General features: G+C 50.1%; 1 protein-coding gene across 18 annotated transcripts in view; it reads right to left on the bottom strand.

Moving 5' to 3' along the window:
* GAS7 (growth arrest specific 7) overlaps positions 1–21,027 on the bottom strand; it is a 212,698-nt gene that overhangs the window by 13,506 nt on the left and 178,165 nt on the right. For all 18 annotated transcript variants that reach the window (XM_055576526.1, XM_055576521.1, XM_055576525.1 and 15 more), the window contains 5 exons: positions 19,361–19,450; positions 16,003–16,118; positions 13,127–13,201; positions 8,058–8,136; positions 121–249 (listed from right to left, as the gene is read on the bottom strand). In XM_055576526.1, the coding sequence (XP_055432501.1) occupies positions 121–249; positions 8,058–8,136; positions 13,127–13,201; positions 16,003–16,118; positions 19,361–19,450 (489 nt within the window). The remainder of the gene's footprint in view (positions 1–120; positions 250–8,057; positions 8,137–13,126; positions 13,202–16,002; positions 16,119–19,360; positions 19,451–21,027) is intronic.

The following is a 21,027-nucleotide window of genomic DNA, read 5'->3' as shown; positions in this document are numbered from 1 at the left end:
ACACTACCCCCCAACCCCAGATCCGGCTGCAAGGGGGGACAAACACACGGAGCCCCTGCCGGCCCCCAGTCCCTGCTCCCTCCAGCAGGACCCCTCCCACTCCGCGACCTGGGACCTCACCTTCTCCACTGCGGCGTAGCGGCTGGCAAGCTGCTTGCGGAGGTCTGCGATGTGGTGGTCACACTTCTTCATGTCCTTCTTGAAGTTCTCGCGGAAGTTCATCAGGGGCTTCTCCACCTCGCTGTGCAGCTGTTGATGGAGGAGACACATTCAGGACCCGGGGGGCACCAGCTATGAGAGGAGGGAGGGGGTGCTCTCCCCCACCCCGTGGGTGAGGGTGGATACCATCTCACAGGGAGGTCAGAGACACGTGGTTGTGAGAGAGTCAGTTCCTAGGCAGGTTGATAGGGAGTCTAGGGGTCCCCAAGGAGAGAGGGGTCTGGAATTCTCAAGGAGGAAGAAAGGACAAACTTTTTTTCTTTCTCCACATTCCTTAGGATTATATAACAATAATGTATCCTGCCTAAGGACAGTCTTTGGATTCAACCTTCTGTTATCTTAAAATGTTAATGATGGGAGTAGACCTGGTCTTTACAAGGATGTATCTTGCCTGAGGACAGTGTTATCTTAAAATGTAAATTATGGGAGTACATCTGATGAGGTCTTTACAACCTCCAGATATTCTTTGGATTATATAACTTCATTGTTAACACTATCAAGCGGGTACTCTTTCTGCCCCCTTCTGATGCCTATGTCAGAAGCTTTCTCTATCTCCTTTATACTTTAATAAAACTTTATTACACAAAAGCTCTGAGCGATCAAGCCTTGTCTCTGGCCCTGGATTGAATTCTTCTCCTCCGGGGGCCAAGAATCCTGGTGTCTTCGCCTGATTCAACAACAACCTTTCACTTGTGTATGCGGTTGAGGAAGTCACCTCCACCGGCCAGGCCCAGGGTTCACACCAAAGGATGGGTTAGTGCCTGGAGCCCACCAAGTCCCTGTGGGCACCCTCTTCCTGTGTGAAGCCCACACAGGAGCCTCCTCTGGGGCTTTGCTCAGATGTAATCTCCCTTACTTTCTAAACTGGGAGTTTTGGGGACCATCCCTGTGACCCCAAACACTCAGCCACTATCACAAGGGCAACATTTAACCAGGCGATCTCGGGTCGGTTCTACTTATTGATCATCTACCACGTGCCAGGTGCAAGGACCACAGATGATGTGCGTGTGGTCCGAATCTCCAGGAAGCCATGGTGGAAGCTCACAGGGACCCTTCCTGCGCTGTGCCCGCTGGTCTGCGTGGAGGCTGGCACACCCCCACACCAAGAGTGGACCAGCCTTGCAACTCTAGGGCCAGAGAAGGGCCCTTTATGCTCTGAGAGGTGCTGGGTGGCATCAGGTTTCCCAGCTTTTTTCATTCCTTTCCTCTTTCCCACCCCACTCTCTTTGGAAGGAGAACTTTTACTTAAAACTTTTTTGGGGTGTATGAACATGAGATGCATGTGATAACAGATAAATATGGACCTGCTGTGGTCAAAGGCACAGTCTAGTGGCCTCCCTGCCCCCGACTCAGCCTCTCAGAGCCTCACCCACCCTGTCTCGGCTCCTAAGGCCCCTAACATAACCTCTAGGACCTCCTTACTGGCCTCCTAGGGCCTCTGACTTGGCCTTCGAGGGTCTCTCAACCTCCACCCTTCTCGCTGGGAATCAGAACTGAACCTCCCTGGATGGATAACGTGCCAGCTCTGGGACTTCTCTCCCTCCTCACCAGGCTCTTTCTTGCTACATTACCTTTTCCCCAGAGGCCTCAAGGATGGAGGTGCTCCCTGTACCAAACCACTGATTACATGTTGACTCTGAACTCTAGGAGGGTGGAGGACATGCTGGCTGGGCCCCTGCTGTATCCACAGTGCCTGGCCGGAGCTGGTACACAGGGGGCCCTCCTGCACTACTCAGAAAAATGACAAGATTTTCGGGGCCCGATGCTCTGGGTGACAAGATGATGCTTTGCTGGTGGATGACCTTCAAAGACTAATGGAGCGGGGGCTGCACTTCCACCCTTCCCCTCATGTTGGCTGTAATGTCTGCTATCACGTTTTTGAGCCCTGGGAAGATTCCTTGCACAGGAAAACACCCCCATCTGGTGGCAATCTGTAAGATGTTACAAACTTAAGTGCTTTTGAGACCTAGGGAACCCCTTCCCCACACAGATTAGGCACTGGGGGAGGAAGGGGAGGGCTGCATAGTTGGCTGCCTTGGTAACCTGCTCCTGGTTGCGGGTCTATGTGGGTTAACTTGGCTTGTTGACCCAGTAACTCTGAGCTCTCTTTCTGAGGCCCTGGACTGCGAGTGATTTCCATATATTCATATGCCCAGGAGTGACCTGCAGAGACTTGTCAATACTCAGGATTTCTTGGTCCTGGCCCCAGACTGTGTGGTCTGGGGAGGGATCAAGATCCTGCCAGGACCCCCAAGGCTCTCCCCAAATTCCAAATGACATTCTGGAAACATCACACTATTGGCTGTCAGAAGTGATTCAATCCCATGGATTGAAGACCCACAGTCTCACTCTATATTTTAAGTACTTTAACAAAAAGGCTAATTTTTTAAGAAAGTTGGCTAGGTATCTTTATACTCATTCTTAAGTTTTAAGCATCTCTGGCTAACCAGGAGGCCAAAGTCCTCCACACAAGCTCGTCCTTATGAACCTGAACTGGCCTGGCTTGGTTGCAATAGGCCATTGAAGCCATTCAGTTTGCCTTTCAGAATTTCTGCCTCTTGCTTCCACGTCACTCATCAGAAGACAGCAAGAGAAGTCTCAGATCGGAAGGAATTTCAGACACCACAGGAAGACCTTGGAGAAACTGTGGGTTGGGTGATGGACCACCACAATAAAGTGAATGTCATAAAAAAGTGAGTGTTGCAATAGACCAGGTCACATGGATGCTCTGGTTTCCCAGTGTGCACGAAAGCGATGGTTTTATACTACACTGTAGTATAAAAGTTAGGGCTTCCCAGGTGGCTCAGCGGTAAAGAATTCGCCTGCCAATGCAGGAGACGCAGGAGATGTGGGTTTGGTCCCTGGGTCAGGAAGACCCCCTGGAGGAGGAAATGGCAACGGACTCCAGTATTCTTGCCTGGAAAATCTCATGGACTGAGAAGCCTGCGGGCTACGGTCCACAGAGTTGAAAAGAGTCGGACATGACTAAGCATGCATGCTATTAAGTGTGCAATAGCATTACATCTTAAAAATGTTCATGCCTTAATTTTAAAAACACTTATTGCTTGGATTTCCCTGGTGGTCCAGTGGTTAAGACTCTGTGCTCCCAAGCCAGGGGGCACAGGTTCGATCCCTGGTCGGGGAGCTAAGATCTTGCATGCTGTGGGTATGGTCAAAATAAAAATATTTATTTCTAAAAAATGCTAACCATCATCTGACAGTGCAGGGTTGCCACACATCTTCAATTTGTAAAAAAGACACACTAAAGCCAAGTACTATATAGAACAAGGATGCCTGTATCTGGTCCCGTGTTTCTCAAACAGCACATTGCTAAGAGCTGTGAAATGGTTAGTGGATCAGGACGGCTTTTTGATGAGCATAGCCCAGACATGAAGAGGAAACATCAGAGATGTTTTAGCCACATACAGGGGGTATCTGTATGTGATTATCTAGGTGTGGATACATGTGTGCTCTGGGTGGCCACGGAAAATGTATAACGGTCACAGTCAAGTCAGTTTCAAGTCTCACTGATTTGGTCCAAACACTTCACTTCACACTTGAAAAAAATGGAAGCCCAGAAATGCTAAATGGCTTCCCTCAAGATCACAAAGCTTGTGAGTGATAGCACTGATAAAAAATCATTTTTTTATCATTCTCTTGATGCCCTCTGTGCCCCCCCAAAAATCTTCTGGCTGAATACATGGCCTCGATTGCATGATTAAATTTTCTCCCATCGCAAGGAATTTTTCTCTTCTCTCTTCCTCACCCAGAAGCAGGTATAACTTCCTTTATACAGAGCAATCTTATTTCTTTAATAGTCTGTTGCTATGAATAATGGCTCAAGCTAGGAGACTTAGAAAAGCCTAAGATCCCTGGAATGAAATTGCATTTCTTAAAGAGCTCTTGCCCCTCGACACAGAATACTCAGGAAGGACATTTTCAAGGAGGCTTTTGGAGCAGATGTTAAAATGGGTTTTGCACATGTGCAGCTATATTTATCTATGGCGGATGGATAGTCTTTTCTTTTTAAGGAATTGTCACACAACCACTGGGCTGCTACTATGGCTGCCTGAGGCCACCAACATTGACTGATGGGCTGGAGGCAGCAGACATTCTTATGGAAAAATCTATGTGTGAATTTTGTGTGAGTATTTTTCAGAAGCCTCCCATCAGCTAGATGAAGCCAGCTCTGAATTAAAACATCCCGGCATTTGGAAGATCAGCCTGTACCACTGTGGACAGCCCCTAAGAGAGGGCAGTGTGCTTCAGCACAGAGTTCTGGGTTTTAAATGCCACTGGTCTGCCCAGAGGAAAGGTCCAGGGGTCAAGGCTCCAACCCACTCAGTCTTCTCCTTTGTTTCCTCAGTAGCTGAGCCCACTTGGCTGTGGGACCACGGGCTGTGACTTGACCTCTTTGTTCCTTCTCATTTGTGAAATGACGATGTTGTCTTGCATTATGGCTGATACAACTGAGGGAGATGAGTTACATCCTGCACATGACACTCACATAACAATGATACTGTGATACATGAGGTTGGCTGTATATGTTAGGATTTTCCCATGTTACAGAAAATCCCAAATGGACTTTTTGGCCAACCAAATGACAACGTGTTTATTTTGCTCTTCATCCCCAGCTCCTGGCCGGAACTCCTAGAGCCTTTGTAATTTCCTAAACAACAAAGGTGCTGCGAGAGCATCTTCTGGTTTAATATTTGGTCTTTGAGCCCAGTTCTGACACCAAACTCCTACATTTCTTAGAATTTCTTATGAGACGAGTCTTGGTGGGCTCCTGGATGGGGGTTTGTCACCAAAAAGATCAGGCCATGATTGGAACTTTCAGCCCCCTCCTCCGATCCCCTGGAGGGAGAGGAAAGGGGCTGGAGACTGAGTTAATAATTATGTCTATGTGATGAAGGACTTTCCCGGGAGCTCAGCTGGTAAAGAATCTGCCTGCAGTGTAGGAAAACCCAGTTTGATCCCTGGATTGGGAAGATCCCCTGAAGAGGGATAGGCTACCCATTCCAGTATTCATGGGCTTCCCTGGTAGCTCAGATGGTAAAGAATACACCTGCAATGAGGGAGACCTGGGTTTGATCCCTGGGTTGGGAAGATCCCCTGGAGGAGGGCATGGCAACCCCACTCCAGTATTCTTGCCTAGAGAATCCCCATGGACAAGGAGCCTGGTGGGCTACAGCCCAAGGGGTCGCAAAGAGTCAGACACAACTGAGCGACTAACACACAGCACATGTGATGAAACCTCCACAAAAGTCTGAAAAATCACAGTTTCAAAGAGGTTCTGAGTTGGTGAACACACCCATGTGCTGGGATGTGCACCCCCAGCACCATGGGGACAGACACTCCTGCACTCAGGACCCTTTCTTACCTGACCCTGAGCATCTGTTCATCTGTGGCCTTTATCATACCCTTTAATATATAATAAACTGATGAATAAGTGTCTCCCTGAGTTTTGTGAGCTCTTCTAATAAGTTACCAAACCTGACGAGGGGATCACTGAAAACCCTGATTTGCAGCCAAGCGGGACAGAAGTTGTGAGTGACCCGATGACCCACTACTTATAACAGCCGTCTGAAGCAAGGGTGGCCCCGTGGGACTGAGTCCTTAACCTGCAGGATCTGACACTGACCTCCGGGCAGATAAGTGTCAGAAGTGAATTACACTGTAGGACCCCCAGCTGGGGTCAGGGAATTGGTCAGTGTGGGGAAAACCCAGACATTTGATGCCTAGAAGTAGTGCTGTGGAGTATGTGTAAGAATTTGCTCAGTCGTGTCTGACTCTTTGCAACCCCGTGGACTGTAGGCCGCCAGGCTCCTCTGTCCATGGAATTCTCCGGGCCAGAATACTGGAGTGGGTAGCCGTTCCCTTCTCCAAGGGATCTTCCCGACCCAGGGATCGAACCCAGGTCTCCTGCATTGCAGGCGGACTCTTCACTGCCTGAGTCACCAGTGCTGTGGGCAGCAGTAGTAAAAAGTAAGATTATAGGAAAACTGCATGGGGGAGGGCTCGGTCACCCAGTGAGCACTTCACAAAGGACTGAGAATTGGGGGCCTGCTGATGGGGAGTGAAGGCCACCAGGATTCCCAGGGATCCAGCAGGTGACCATTTAGAAGGCTGCAGACCTGGCTTCCAGCCTCGATGCTCACAACACTCACAACACAGCCTCACCATTCATCTCACGGTCAATGGAGGTTTCTACAGCTGCAGAGGTTGGAGCTGCCAGGGGTTAGGAGAGCAGGAGGGAGACCTAGAGGGAACATTGCTGTGATCTACAGCTTAAAAATAACTCACTGCTCTGTATACAAGGTTCAAAGGTGACTCATTTACGGGGCTCCTTTCTCTCCCAGTGCTGGAGAGGCAATTTCCTTGTGAAATGGTTGGTGTCTAAGGTTAGTGCGCCCTTGTTGGTCCAGAAGTTCTCACTCACATTTGGGTGTCAACTCCCTCTCGGGGCACCAGCACCCTTCAGGAGCAGGGAGCTGGTAATGGCACTGTTTCTCCTCCTACCTCAGCTCTTTATAAAGCTCCTTCGCACATCTCAACTGTATGAGTCATTCATTCTGCCCCTGGTGTGCAGAGAACCATCATGGGGCAGGGTGGGGAGACCTGGAAACAAAGCCAGTTTCCTGTCTTCCTACAGTGCACAAAGCCCAGAAATGCAACTGCTGTGGGAAAAGCACTAGAAAAGAGATAGGACTAGTGAGTGCTGAGCGTGGAAATCTTGGGAGAGAGCAGCCATCTTGGGGGATGCCACCTTCAAGTAGTAAAGGAGGTGGTGTACCCCTCAATTTTAAAGTGTGGGCTTACAGGCAACTCTAATCAATGTCCTGCGCTAAGCCATAATGGAAAAGAAAATTTAAAAAGAATGTCTTTGAAAGTGAAAGTCACTCCGTCATGTCCGACTCTTTGCAACTCCATGGACTATACAGGCCATGGAATTCTCCAGGCCAGAATACTGGAGTGTGTAGCCTTTCTGTTCTCCAGGGGATCTTCCCAACATAGGGATCGAAGCCAGGTCTCCAGCACTGCAGGCGGATTCTTTACCAGCTGAGCCACAAGGGAAGCCCAAGAATACTGGAGTGGGTAGCCTATCCTTTCTCCAGCGGCATCTTCCCAGCCTAAGAATCAAACCAGGGTCTCCTGCATTGCAGGAGGATTCTTTACCAGCTGAGCTATCAGGGAAGCCCTAAAAAAAAGGATGTCTATGTTGTATATAACTGAGTCACTTTGCTATACAGCAGAGATCAGCACAGCATTGTAAATCAGCTATGTGCTGTGCTGTGCTAAGTCACCAAGTCGTGTCTGACTCTTTGCAACCCCATGGACTGTAGCCTGCCAGGGAATTTCTCCAAGCAAGAAAACTGGAGTGGGAAGCCATTCCCTTCTCTAGGGGGACCTTTCCAACCCAGGGATTGAACCTGGGTCTCCTGCAATGCAGGCAGATTCTTTACCGTCTGAGTTACCAGGGAAGCCCAAGGCTCACCATAGCCCAGGGTTAAACTTGGAGGAATTTTGTGAGTTGATTAGTAAAGAACAACCAGTATTAAAAATTAAATGGTCTAAACTTAAAATTAACAAACTGTATTAAAAACAAAGGTAACACATACCCTCATACCCTCCTATTAACGACATCTGACTATTATCTGCACTCTTGATGGATGTGTATGGCTTTCGATGCTATTTTGTTGGTACAGGGGAGCAACCATCTATTGCTAGCGTCTCTTCCTGACTCTTGAAATTTAGACCATGGAAACCAGGCAACACCACACACTGGAGCAGCAGCTGCACATGGGTGTTATAAGACCAACCCAGGGAGGGGTTACCTTGGCAGAGAACTTGAGGTGAACTTCAGCCTCATCTGCAAGGCTCTTCTTCACCTGCGCCCATGCTTCTCCCAGGGAGCTGCAACACCAAGGAGACGGTGAGGCTCGAGGACGGACGCACTGACCTCAGGGCAGAGGCCACAGCCCTCCCCCCATGAGGCAGGATGGTGGGTCTTGACTCCGAGTCCCTGGGGAACGTACGATGCCTGAGACCATGGACTTGGATGAGGAGGAGGTCGGGCACAAAACAAACATGAGTACCATGCCTTGACCTATGGGACTGGAAAAGCCACCCCAAACGAGCTGAGCATCGTACAGCTGAGAGAACTGACTGCAGCAGCCAGCTGAGTGCCTGGGAAGTGTCCAGAAGCCCAGAGGATTAGGCAGATGGGGCTGGTGGGGGGTGTCATGAGGGCCCTGATACCTGTCCCATGACTGTCCCCTGCCTTCCCATCACCCTCCCTGGTTTGCTGTTGAGGGGTGCACACACCTGCTGGCAAACAAGGAGGGAGAATGGGTGCCTTTCCAGGGAGAAGCCCTTCTCTAACAGAAGGTATCACACAGCCCTGCCTCCAGGCAAACCTCCAGGGGCCTGACTTCTGCGGGGGCGGGCTAAGATGGACCACCTGGGTCTAGGGGCCTCCTAGGGCTGCCCACACAGCTGAGAAGGCTCGCCATCCCCATCTTCAGGAACATGGCCTCCCGACCCATGCTCTAGAACCTATTCTGGCCAGTAATAAAGCCCCAGTGCTGCCCACAGCCAACCAGAGAATGGCAGAGTCCTCTAAGCTAAATTGCTTTTCCACTTGAAAGAGATGTTCCAAGTACAAGCAATCTCCTAAAGTCCCCTGGACTTTTGAAAGCATGCCCCCACGCTCCAGTCTCCCTGATTGAGAACTCTTGAACCTCTCTGACCTTCCCACTGATGCTCCTGCATTCTTGCTCGAGACCTCTTCACCCAGCCAGTACACCAGGGCTGAACGGTCAGTTGACTTCCTTTCATCAAAAAGCCACTTCCCCCAGAGAATTCATTAAACTCGAGTGGCAAAACTTGATTAAAAGACAGCCTGCTGCGAGGCCTCTGGGTTCTGAGCTGAGCAGCCAGCAGCTGAAAATTACCCAACAGAACAGAATGGATCCCTCTGATCAGAGTCCAGGCCTGTCTGGTGGTGGTGTTGGCTCAGGCCAGGGTGGGTGTTTACGGGAAGTGCCTGACCGATTTTATCTAGGAGTCAGACAGCAAAAAAAGGTCTCCTTGGGTGATTCTGGCTGGGGGGCCCACCTGAGAAGGGATGGGGAATTGGGATGATGCAAGCTGCTGACGTCTGTCTTGGCCTGAAGGGCCTGAGCTCATGGGAGCTGGGTTGGGGCCATGCTGGGTGGCCTGTCCCCTCACCTGACTGGGCAGATGTGTAGAGGGCCTAGGGTGGGGAGAAGGAGGGAGTGGAAGGAGTAATGAGAGTCATACAGATACGGGATCAGAATACCAGGTCCAGAAAAAGATTTATCCAAATACGGGTGATCTATGTGCAATAAAGATGCCAAGCATCTTCACGGAGAAACGGACAGCCTTTCAACACCAGGTGCAGAGACAACTCTACATCCACAGGGAAAAAGAAATCCTGCCCCTGACCCCACGCCAGGCACACAGGTGACCTCCAGATGGATCACACAACTAGGATAAAAGTCCACTGCTCACAGCAGCAGTCCTGGGGAGAAGCGGGAGCTCCATGACAGTGAGGTCAAAGGGGGCGTTTCTCCCTGCAGCGAAGCTACTCACCAGCCTGCGGGAGATTTGAACAAGAGCCCAGAAGCCCTGCTGGTGCTGAGTGTTTGTAAGTCAGCTGTCAGCAAAGCACACGGTCAATAACTGGCCGAGGGATGGTGACAGTGGCCTGAGACTGTCATCTGGACTATTGGGAGGAAAGGCGGAAGCACAGTTTCACACTTAGGGCCATGTCCTTGGCCCCACTGCCAGGTTGGGCCCCCACAGGCAGGAGGACATCACTCCAAACACGCGGACGGGCCTATCTGAGCTGGTTCAGCCCCCTTGCAATATCTTAGCCAGCCTTGAAGCCATATCACAACTTAGGAAAAAAAACCATTTAGAAATTCTCTCATTGAAGACTGTGATAAGAGGTTGATGGGAAAAAACAAACAAACAAACAAACACCCCAAGACATAATTTCTGTTCCAGAACACCATCTGGGGCCTGCTAAATCAAAATCCATGTTACTGTCACAATTACCAACCAGGAAAGACCAAAATCCTTTCCACACAGGAGAGCAAAACTGAAGGCAGGATTCATCTCCTGATTCTGTTTATTCTGTACACACCCTGTGGAATCTGAAGGCAACTCAAGTCTCCCCATCAGCATCTTCCTAGGCTACCCTACATCTCTAGGCTCCAGCGTTATGCTCTGAAAGTTTCAGGTGGAAGGGCTGACGGACAAAGCCATGTGTGAATGCAAAGCGGTGGGGCTGCAGGTTGTGAACGGGGGCCCGTGTGCCTCCTGGAAGAAGCGTGTGTGTGGGAGTGGGATGTAGGTACAGGGTTGATGGGGTATGTGTTCATGGCTGTGTTGCAGGTGAGCACTGCCAATCCATGACTGTGAGTGTGTGGCGGACTGCCCGTGTTTGGGGCTGCACATGTGTACAGCATGCTGGTGAGGCCTGACTCTGGACTCGTGTAGCCGGGAGCATATGCCATGTGCATGGGCAGGATGGAGGTCTCTGGCAGTGGCCCAGGCTGAGGAGGTGGAATTTCTTAGGAGCAGTAGCACTACACTGCAGGGCATGGGAACACTTAGGAAAGCCCCATTCCCAGTTCAGAGGGGAGACTCCCTCATGGGTCCCCTCCTGCCCTGGTCCCAGACTGGGTACATGGAGCAGGAGGAGGCTAGAGGCAGCTTCACTGATGTCCCTGGAAGGGACACTGGCCATGCAGGGCGATCCTGTGGTTTGTGGCCTGCTGGGTCAGTAAAAACCATTCCAATCTCTTGGCTGCATGGCAAGCCCACGAAGAGGCCCTAATCAAAGCTACGTTTGGTTGGCAAAGCCCTGTTCCCTGGAGGATTCAAGCTATGAAGGCAGATTCGGGCTTGTTCAACATCACGGCTCTCTGATGACTATGACAGAGTATCTTCCATCCCCAGGAAGTCTCTATTTGAATCTTCATAGGAGGGATTCAAATAGAGACTGCACTGCAGGGAGGTCAGACTAGAGAGGGGACTTCGGGGGGCCTTTCAGCTCTTACCTCCTGAGATTCTGGTTTTGTTTTGTGATTGAGGGGAAATTCACTTAACACAAATGTAACCAGGGGATTTCCCTGGTGGCCTGATGGCTAAGACTCAGGGCTCCCAATGCAGGGGAGCACTGGGTTTGACCCCTGATCAGGGAACTAGATCCCACATGCCATAACTAAGATCCAGCACAGCCGAAGAAATATTTTTTAAAAAATTAACCACTTCAAAGAGAACAAGCATTTACTACATTGGCCATCCTGGGAAACTACCACCTCTATCTAGTTCCAAAGCACTTTTTATCAATATCACCTGTGATGGACTGAATGACTGTGTTCCCCAAATCCATAGGTTGGAACTCTAGCCCACAGCGTGGCTGTTATTTGGACATTTATCTGTTATTCTAAGGAAGTCATTAGGGTTAAATGAGGTCATAAGGGTGGGGCCCTGATCTGATAGAATTTGTGTGCTCATAGAAAGAGATACTGGAGAGTTCCTTCTTTCTCCTCACCAAGGGAAAGCCACCTGCCACACAGGAGAGAGCTCTTACGGGACACTAACCCTGCCGGCACCTTGACCTTCGACTTCCCAGCCTCCAGAATCAGGATTAATTAAGTTTCTGTGGCTTAAGTCATATGGCTTAAGTCACTCAGCCTATGGTATTCTATTATAGCAACCTGAGCAGATGAACATACACCCCAGAAGGAAACCTCGTACCCATTAAACAGTTGCTCCCAGTCCCCTTTCCCCCAACTCCTGATAACCACCACTCTTCATTCTGTCTCCATGGATCTGTCTATTCTAGATTTTTCTAAATGGAATCCTACAACATACAACCTTTGCATCTTGCTTCTTCCACTTAGTATAATGTTTTTGAGGTTCATCCACATGGTAACGAGGATCAGTACTTCATTCCTTTTTATGGCTGCCTAACATTCCTATCCATATAGCCAATGTGGACAGACTAAAATTAGCTTATGCATTCATCCTTGATGGACATTTTGGTTATTTCCACTTGGTGACTATATTAAATCATGCTGCTATGAACATGCATGTACATATATTTGAATATCTGCTTTCAGTTCTTCTGGATATAAACCTAGGAGTGGAATTGCTGGGTCCTGTGGGAGTTCTGGTTAGTTTTCTGAGGCATTGCCAAACTGTTTTCCATAGCAGCTGTGCTGATCTGCCTTACCGCCAGCAGGCTGAAACTGTTAACATATGGAGCTCAGAAGGCAGCAATCTACCCCCAACTAGGGACTCTTCTGTGGCCAGAGGGTGGGGCTGGGCCTCCCCCAGCCAAGGTCCCACCCATGGAGGTCTGGATGGTCACAGCTGGAGGGTGAGGGAAGCCTGGGCCTAGGCTCACAGGAGAGATTCTAACCAAGGGGCCAGGTGTGGAATCCTCCCCCATCTAGTTTCTTGCCAGCCTGCTCTCAAAGACGGGAGCAGGGGTGGGCATCTGGAGGCTGGTTCCAAGCTACTGGGGAAAGGGCAGAAGGGGTCCTGGCATACTCCAACATCTGCCAGGAGGCCCTTGGCTACTAATGAGTAAATAATGTGGAAGCACAACCTTGAGCATGGATGCCCACACCTGGAGTTATGGCTGGTCAGCTGGAGCAGTGAATGCCCACCTTGAACCAAGAATGTTCACCATGAACCATGAATGCCCACTTTGAATCATGGGCACCCACCTTCAGCCAGGTGTATGGAGACCTCCCCATCCATATAGGACCATGGCAATGACCAGTGATCAGTGAAAAGGGATCCTCCCCTTTCTCGAGTGTCCCTCTCCCTCCCTAGCCCCCTCCCTGTTCCTCCTACTCACCCCTCCTCCTGTGCGGCCAAGGAGTTCTGAGAGAGCTTAGCTAAGTTCTTCGCATATTCCTCTTCAATCTTTATCCTGCAAAGGGAGAAAACCCAACATGTCAGCTCCTCAGAGCTAGACCGTGGATCTGACCTGCAGCCTTGCTGCTCATTAACAGTGTAAAGACCATTAGCTCTGCAAGTACATGGCTCTTGTCTTTCCACCCGACTCACAGTAGGTGCTTAATATGAGCTGAATGAAGGAATGAAATTGAACCTCGATCTGCAAAGTGGGGGATTGGTGCCTGTGTGAGGATGAAAAGTGGTCATCTGCATAGCCCCCAGCACAGGGCTGGACACACGGCAAACACTTAAATGAAGAGATGTAATTGGTAATGGACCACGGCTGCCCTGCCCCCTAGTGAGAACTCTGACATGAGAGCCTGCAAGGTAGCCACGGCCCCTAAGAAACAGGAAGAGAACGCTGTTCACATTCTCCCAGCCCTCAAGGCCGCCAACTTCCCAGCCTGCAGGGTGCAAGCATCTCCATGGAAACCAGTGGTGCCCAGCGGATGCCACATCCCCAGAGAGGGAAGTTGCCTTGGATTTCACTTCCAGCAGGCCCTTGACACACTTTCAAGGCAGCTCTCTGGGGAGGGGTCTGTATTATCTGCCACAACTGTGTAAAACGTGTTGTCATGGCATTAGTCACTGTCTAAGCGGTCTCCTGAGAAGCCATGCTCGTGACGACCAGAGCCGGCCAGACGGCTGGGGCCTCAGAGAGGCCCCTAGTCCATCATCTGGCAAATGAAACAAACCCGGAAATGCTCCCAGGGCTGCAGCATTTGCTTCTTGGCTTCTCAGGAGCTGAAGCGTGAAAGGATGTAGAGACAACGACCTGACCGAGTCTCTGGGCAGCATTCGGGGGTCATGATCACTTCCCACGTCAGTGCTGAGAGGCCCAGTCTCGGTCCTTCTCTCACCACCACCTCTGTCATCTCCACATCCTCCCAAGCCCGCCTCCCTTGCTTTCTCTCCATCCACCGAGTCTTTAGTCCCTCCTCTCCCCAGGAGGATGTGGACGGTCAGCCTGCAGCTTCTGGCCAGGAGATCTCTCGAGAAAGCAGATCTAACCATGTTACACTCTTAGCTTCAAAAGTTCAGCAATGCCAACTGTGTGTACCGGGCACGAGGCCTGTCCTCTCCAGGGCTGGTGCCAGCCTCGCTCCCCTAAGCTGAGGTCACGTGCTTCACCGGACAGCTGGCCTCCCACCCTGGCCCAGCTCTTGCCTCTGCACCTCAGGTCCCACCCCTCCTGGCTCTGAAAGGTGCCCCATCGAGACCCTAGGTGGACTGAGAAGTCTCAGGAGTCCACCTGTCCCAGGGAAGACCAGGGTTCTCACAGGTATGGTTCCATTTATTTGTTAATGTGACGTCTTTATGAAAGCATGAACCGCAAGTGTGTTCAAACTTGGCTTTTCTAGCCATTTTCCTCTTGGCCTAGTTTCCACTATTGTTTTCTGACACCTGAACTACGCAGTCTCTCAATTTCCTACCTGTTTCATAGGCCATAAAGCAAAGATTTGATTATATCTATAGAAAATAGGCCTCCTAAAGGAAAGCAGGTGCTTTAACATACCACAGAATCGTTACTGAATTACTGTTGCTGTAAATAAAAAAGAAACATTGGGACTTCCCTGGCTGTCTAGTAGCTGAGACTCTGCACTTCCAATACAGAGGGCATGGGTTCAAACCCTGGTGGGTGAACCAACATCCCACATGCCTCTCAGCGTGGCCAAAGAAAAAATGATTTCAAAAATACATTGCCATTTACCGTAAATATTTCCAGTGCGCCTTTGAAATTCCAGATATGAAGTTGTGTGTATGTATGTGTGTGAGGGAGGGGGGTAAGCATATGTGTATGAATGTGCAGGTAAATGTCAGCTTAACAGAGTCTCGTAACTTGGGAGAGCCTGGGGAGGGAGGGAGATGGAGAAGGAGCTTGTCACTATAACTTTCCCCACTTCCATTAGGCTGAATTCATCATTCCCTTGGCTTTGCTGATGGCTCAAGCGGTAAAGAATCTCCCTGCCAATGCAGGAGACACAGGTTTGATCCCTGGGTGGGGAAGATCTCCTGGAGGAGGAAATGGCAACCCAGTCCAGTATTCTTGCCTGGAGAATTCCATGGACAGAGGAGTCTGGCGGGCCACAGTCCAGGGGGTTGCAAAAGAGTCAGACATGACTGAGCAGGCATGCGTTGTTTCCTCATCTACACACAGGCAAACCACTATTATACTCTGCTCTTATCATAATGACCTGACCTCTCCCATTAGTCTGAGTTCCCTAAAGGCAGAGATGGGGGTAGGGGTGGGTGTTTCTGGATGCCCAGGGCTGGGACACGGTTTTGACTCAAAGATGAACAGAAAGGTAACATTCTCCTTTTTTGTTACATTAAAGAACAGCAGCTGTGCATGCACAGATAAGCAAAGCAGCCAAGCAGTCTTCATGGCGATATATTAAGGAGTGGTGGGGACTGAGGCAAACTGGAAGCACAGGCTCCCAGCACACGGGCAGCTGCTCCTCAGCTCCAGGCAACTGTTGCATGAGGGATGCACAGCCACGGAGCCAGACTTTTTGCTCTCCCCAGAGATGCCAGATATGCAGATTTTAATGCGAAATCCACCAGTTTTTTTTTTAACGTTGGTTTGTATCTTTGAAAACACTACATAGGCCAAAGCAACACACCTGCTGGCCAGACTTGTCCCAAGGCCCGTGAGTCTCACTCCTGTCTTGCACGTCCCTTAGAGCAGAGCTGGGTGTGTGGGGCTCACGCCGGGCTCAGGGACCACGGTGGGTGCCATCACCAGCCCTGGAGCGGGGAGGGCCCATGACTCACCTTTCCCGGATGAACTCCGACATTTCCTTCTGCATCTGCTTGCCCTTCAGCTGTTTCTGCAGCAGCAGTTCAAACCCAGCCACCGTGCCATTGCCTTGGGAGTCCTTCTTGTCAGCCTAGGAGGGAGAGAGAGGCAGGAGCGCTTAGGTGACACCAGCGTCTGGAGCTGGGATGAATGGAGTGTAGGGAAGACAGACCCCAGAAAAGACCCTGTTGTTCTTCATTCGCTCAGTCGTGTCCGACTCTTTGTGACCTCATGGACTGCAGCACACCAGGCTTCCCATCCTTCACCATCCCCTGGAGTTTGCTCAAATTCATGTCTACTGAGTCAGTGATGCCATCCAACCATCTCATCTTCTGCCACACCCCTCTCTGCCTGCTCTTAATCTTTCCCAGCATGGGGGTCTTTTCAAGTGAGTCGGCTCCCTGCATCAGGTGGCCAAAGTACTGGAGCTTCAGCTTGAGCATTAGTCCTTCCAATGAATACTCAGGGTTGATTTCCTTTTATTGTCTGGTTTGATCTCCTTGCAGTTCAAGGGACTCTCAAGAGACCCCGAGTCACCTGCTAATAACCCTGACCTCAGCCCGAGAAGGAGAACGAGGGCAGTAGTCTCAGCCGCCCCAACTCACACCCTTCCTGGCGCCCTTGCCCCAACGTGCTCCTGGATGCTTGAGCCCTGACCACTGCAGCCGCCCCACATCTGGGCCTCTCAACCCCTCAACCTAGAAATGAAGAGAAGGAAGGGCAGGTGGCCAGGAACACAGGCACCAGGTGGCTGCTGGGGCTGGCTAGATCCTCTGCAGAGTTTTAGCATCTTGACTGAGCTGGGAGACAGTGGATAACCTCGGGGGCAGGTACCCCCAACCCTGAGCCTTGCCATCCACTTTAACACTGGCCAGGCAGTGCCATCCTCCAATGCACATGCCTAAAAGATCGCCGTGACTTCTGGGGAGAAGCTGGACTGAAGGGCCGCTGCTGGAGTGGAAAAAGGCAGGTTTCCAGGGTTGACATCTCAGCCACATCACAGTGCAGCTGCTCTGGCCGTTGAAAACTTACTCCAAGTACATTTAAGATGTGTGCACTCCATTGTATGAATGCTACATCTTCATGAAAACGTCAAAGAAAAATTATTCAAAACGCTTAGCCCCAGTCCACCTCCCAGAGAGGATGGACAGGCCGAGCGATTTGTCCACACTGGGAAAACCGGCCCAAAGAAGTGGGCTTTAAGGATTGTGTCAGCAGAGAAATTTCTGTGAGAAGAAAAGGTCTTGATGGTCAAGGAAATAAAGTCTTAGAGTAGGTATCAGAGTCCCAGGAGAGCCTGAATCAAGATGGAAGCAGGATGGCACTGACCAGCGGCAAGATCGCCCACTCCCCCGCACTCTCCAACCCCTCTCCCTCCACTGACCTCTGGCTCCCAGGGTACCCATTCCTGGAGTCTAAGCTGGTCCACTTCCCATGCTCTGGTTCCTGCTCCCTTCTTTTTGGATAACATCTCCAAATTCAGCTCCTCCCCTCCATCTCCACAGCTGCCACCATCTTCCCTGGCCTCCCAGAGGTTACTGGGCACTACTGCCTTCCCTACATGACCAACGTGGGGCTTCCCAGGTGCTGCCAGTGGCAAAGAAAATCCACCTGCCAATGCAGGAGACGTAAGAGATGCAGGTTCAATCCCTGGGTCTGGGAGGTCTGCTGCAGGAGGGCAGGGCAACCCACTCCATTATTATGCCTGGAGAATCCCATGAACTGAGGATCCATAGGGTTGCACAGAGTTGGACATGACTGAAATGACATAACATGCACGCATGTTCCAAGGCACATACAAACCAGATCACATCCTGTTCCTGTTTGAATCCTCCACCATCTGTTTATACTGCAAATAGAATAAAATACAGCACACTGATGGAGCCTATGAGGTCTCATACACTCTGGTCCCTGCTCATCCACACCCCTGAACTCTTTCTTCACCATCTCCAGGTGTGTCTGTTGCCAGAGCCGGAGTTCTTCCTATAATATCCCCACCCCATATTCATCTCAGAAAATCTAGAAGAAACACAGATGGGGCAACAGGAATCCCTGGCTAGCTTCTAAAGTGTAAGAGGTTTGGTAGGAAGACAAAAGCGACTGTTTAATATACACTTGGTTAGCAAATCTAAAAAAGGGTAGATAATCCATTCTGCACGGTGGATGAAATTTTATAAAGTTTTTTTTTTTTTAATTTCTGATTCCTCGGGGCCTTTGCAAAACTTTATTTTTTTAGGTGTACCATTGGTGATGGTGATTAAGTCACTCAGTCATGTCCGACACTTTGTGACCCCATGGACTGTGGCCTGCTAGGTTCCTCTGTCCATGGGATTTCCCAGGCAAAAACACTGGAGTGGGTTGCCATTTCCTTCTCTAGGGGGTCCTCCAGACCCAGGGATTGAACCTGTGGCTCCTGCATCACAGGCAGATATTTTACTGCTGGGCCACCAGGGAAGCCCCCGTGTATGATCACTGGTTTTTAATATATACACAGGTTGTACAATCATCACCACTGTCTGATTCCAGAATGGGGTGATTTCATTTTTAAAGCCCTTGTTAACTTTAAAATACAAATGTCCAGGAGGACTCCAAGAGTTTCTGAGTAGGACTCGGCATCTGTCAAAAGATGTTTAATTTTGGAAAACTACACATAAAATGTATCATCTTAACCATTTTTAAGTGCACAGTTCAGTGGCATTAAATGGCAACCCACTCCAGTGTTCTTGCCTGGAGAATCCCAGGGACAGGGGAGCCTGGTAGGCTGCCGTCTGTGGGGTTGCAGAGAGTCGGACACGACTGAAGTGACTTAGTAGCAGCACTCTTGGGCAACCATCACCATCATCCCATTCCAGAACTTGCTCATCTTGCAAAACTGGAGGTTCCCAAAAGTAACACAAAAGCTCTGGAACCACAGAGTTGCTCACGCTGGAGCTCCCTACAAATTCCTGGTGACTTTGATAGAGACAGGAAGGCTGTCGGAGAAGCACTGTCCAAGATCACCTTCAAGAGCGACAGAACAGGCTGGAGCCCAGGTTCCTTTCATGGAGTTGATTTTGGTCTCCTGTCACCGCTGAGCAGCAAGGTGACCCTCCAGCTTACCTACATTCTGGCTGGAGTTTCCGTTTTGCCCTGTGGACTCTCTGAGGTTTACAGAATAATCTAGACTTCAAGTGGGTCTTAAGTTTCCAGCCTCCAGTGCTCAACTGACTGCCAGCTGTTAGGATTCATCTGGATAAGTTGCTTTGCTTTGAGCTCAAGGCTCCTCCCGCACCTCTCGGGTGCTCACTCCTGGTCCCTGGGACCACAGTACAAGGAACACCGAGCACCACTTACCCAGAAGTAGTCACAGTAGCTCCACTCGGTTGGTTTCAGCAGTTGCTGCTCCGGCATTGTGTCTGGGTGAGGGAACGTCACGCAGTTTATCTGGAAGGCACAGACAGGAGAGAGCACAGCTTGGTTAGAGGGTTAGGAGAAGCTGGGGAGGCTTTGGTCCCAGGACACAGCACTCAAGAAGTCTCCCTACAGGGCCAGCTTGGTCGAGAACATGCACTGGTATCTTGCGGTGGTCAGCATTCAAATGAGGGGTGACCGGCATTCGCCCCCACCCCACAGGGGCTGGAGTCAGTCCAAACCGTCTTTGAGAGCAGTGCAACAGGGCTTAACAACACAACAAATGTCCAGAGCCCTCCACCAGTGACTCTGCTTGTAGGATTCTCCCCTACTCCTGCACGTGGTTACAGGAACTTAAGTACACGGTTTTCACCACAGCTATGCCTACATAGCAAAAGGCTAGAACCCAACTCTACTGTCCATCGGCAAGAGAATCATTAGAAAGTATGAGACAGACATGGATAGGAATCATAACCATGGTGAAAGGCCCAGCAAGACATTCTTCTGTACTGATAAGGAAGGTGGAGGACAGTGTTAAGTGGGTGGGTGACTGGGGAGAAGAGGTGGAATAGTATTTAGGGTTTGTTGTCCTAGAGTTAAGAAAAAAAAAAGGAAGGAGGTAGGAATAGATACCAATTTGGCATATTTCTGGGAGGAAAATGATGACATCATTTGCTTCTAGGGAAAGGAATTAAGTGGCTGAGCATCCTGGGTGAGAGGTTACCTTGTGAATTTTATCTCAGGATATATATTCTATAAATGTATCAAATTAAAAGATACCTGCTCCTTGGAAGAAAAGCTATGACAAATCTAGACAGCACATTCAAAAGCAGAGACAACAATTTGCTAACAAAGGTGCATATAGTCAAAGCTATGGTTTTTCTAGTAGTCATGTACAGATATGAGGGTTGGATCATAAAGAAGGCTGAGCGCTGGAGAATTGATGCTTTCGAATTACAGGGCTGGAGAAGACTCTTGAGAGTCCCTGGGACAGCAAGGAAATCAAACCAGTCAATCCGAAAGGAAATCAACCCTGAATATTCATTGGAAGGACTGATGCTGAATACTTTGGCCACCTGATGCAAAAAGTCGACTCACTGGAAAAGACCCTGGTGCTGAGAAAGACTGAGGGCAGGAGAAGGGGGCAGGCGACAGAGGGTGAGAGAATTGGATGGCATCACTGATTCAATGGACATGAATCTGAGCAAACTCTGGGAGACAGTGGAGGACAGGGGAGCCTGGTGTGCTGTAGTCCATGGAGTCGCTAAGAGTCAGACACGACTTAGCAACTAAACAACATACATTCTATGAACAAAGAGAGCTGAAATGAGAATCCTGGGTGTGTGCCTGGGGCTAGCTGGCCCAGGAGAGAGCAGTGCAGAGATTCCTGGGCTCTGTCTCAGACTTTTCTGCTGGAGCCTATCTGCAGCACTCCTGGCTTTCCCTGCTTGCAGCTGTGCCTTCGCCGCCGACCCTGCTGATGCTGCTTCAAGCCCCGCATCTGCTCCTGGAGAGTCTGCTAATTTGTTCTGGGAGCTGTAAGGCCTCAGGAAGGCAAGGCCTAAGCCCCGGCAGTCTTGAACCCTCATCACAATCCCAGCAACTGCTGA

The sequence above is a fragment of the Bubalus kerabau genome, chromosome 4 (assembly GCF_029407905.1).
Source record: "Bubalus kerabau isolate K-KA32 ecotype Philippines breed swamp buffalo chromosome 4, PCC_UOA_SB_1v2, whole genome shotgun sequence".
NCBI lineage: Eukaryota > Metazoa > Chordata > Mammalia > Artiodactyla > Bovidae > Bubalus > Bubalus kerabau.
Note: the sequence above shows the minus strand (reverse complement) of the source record. Positions and strands in the feature narration are given on the sequence as shown.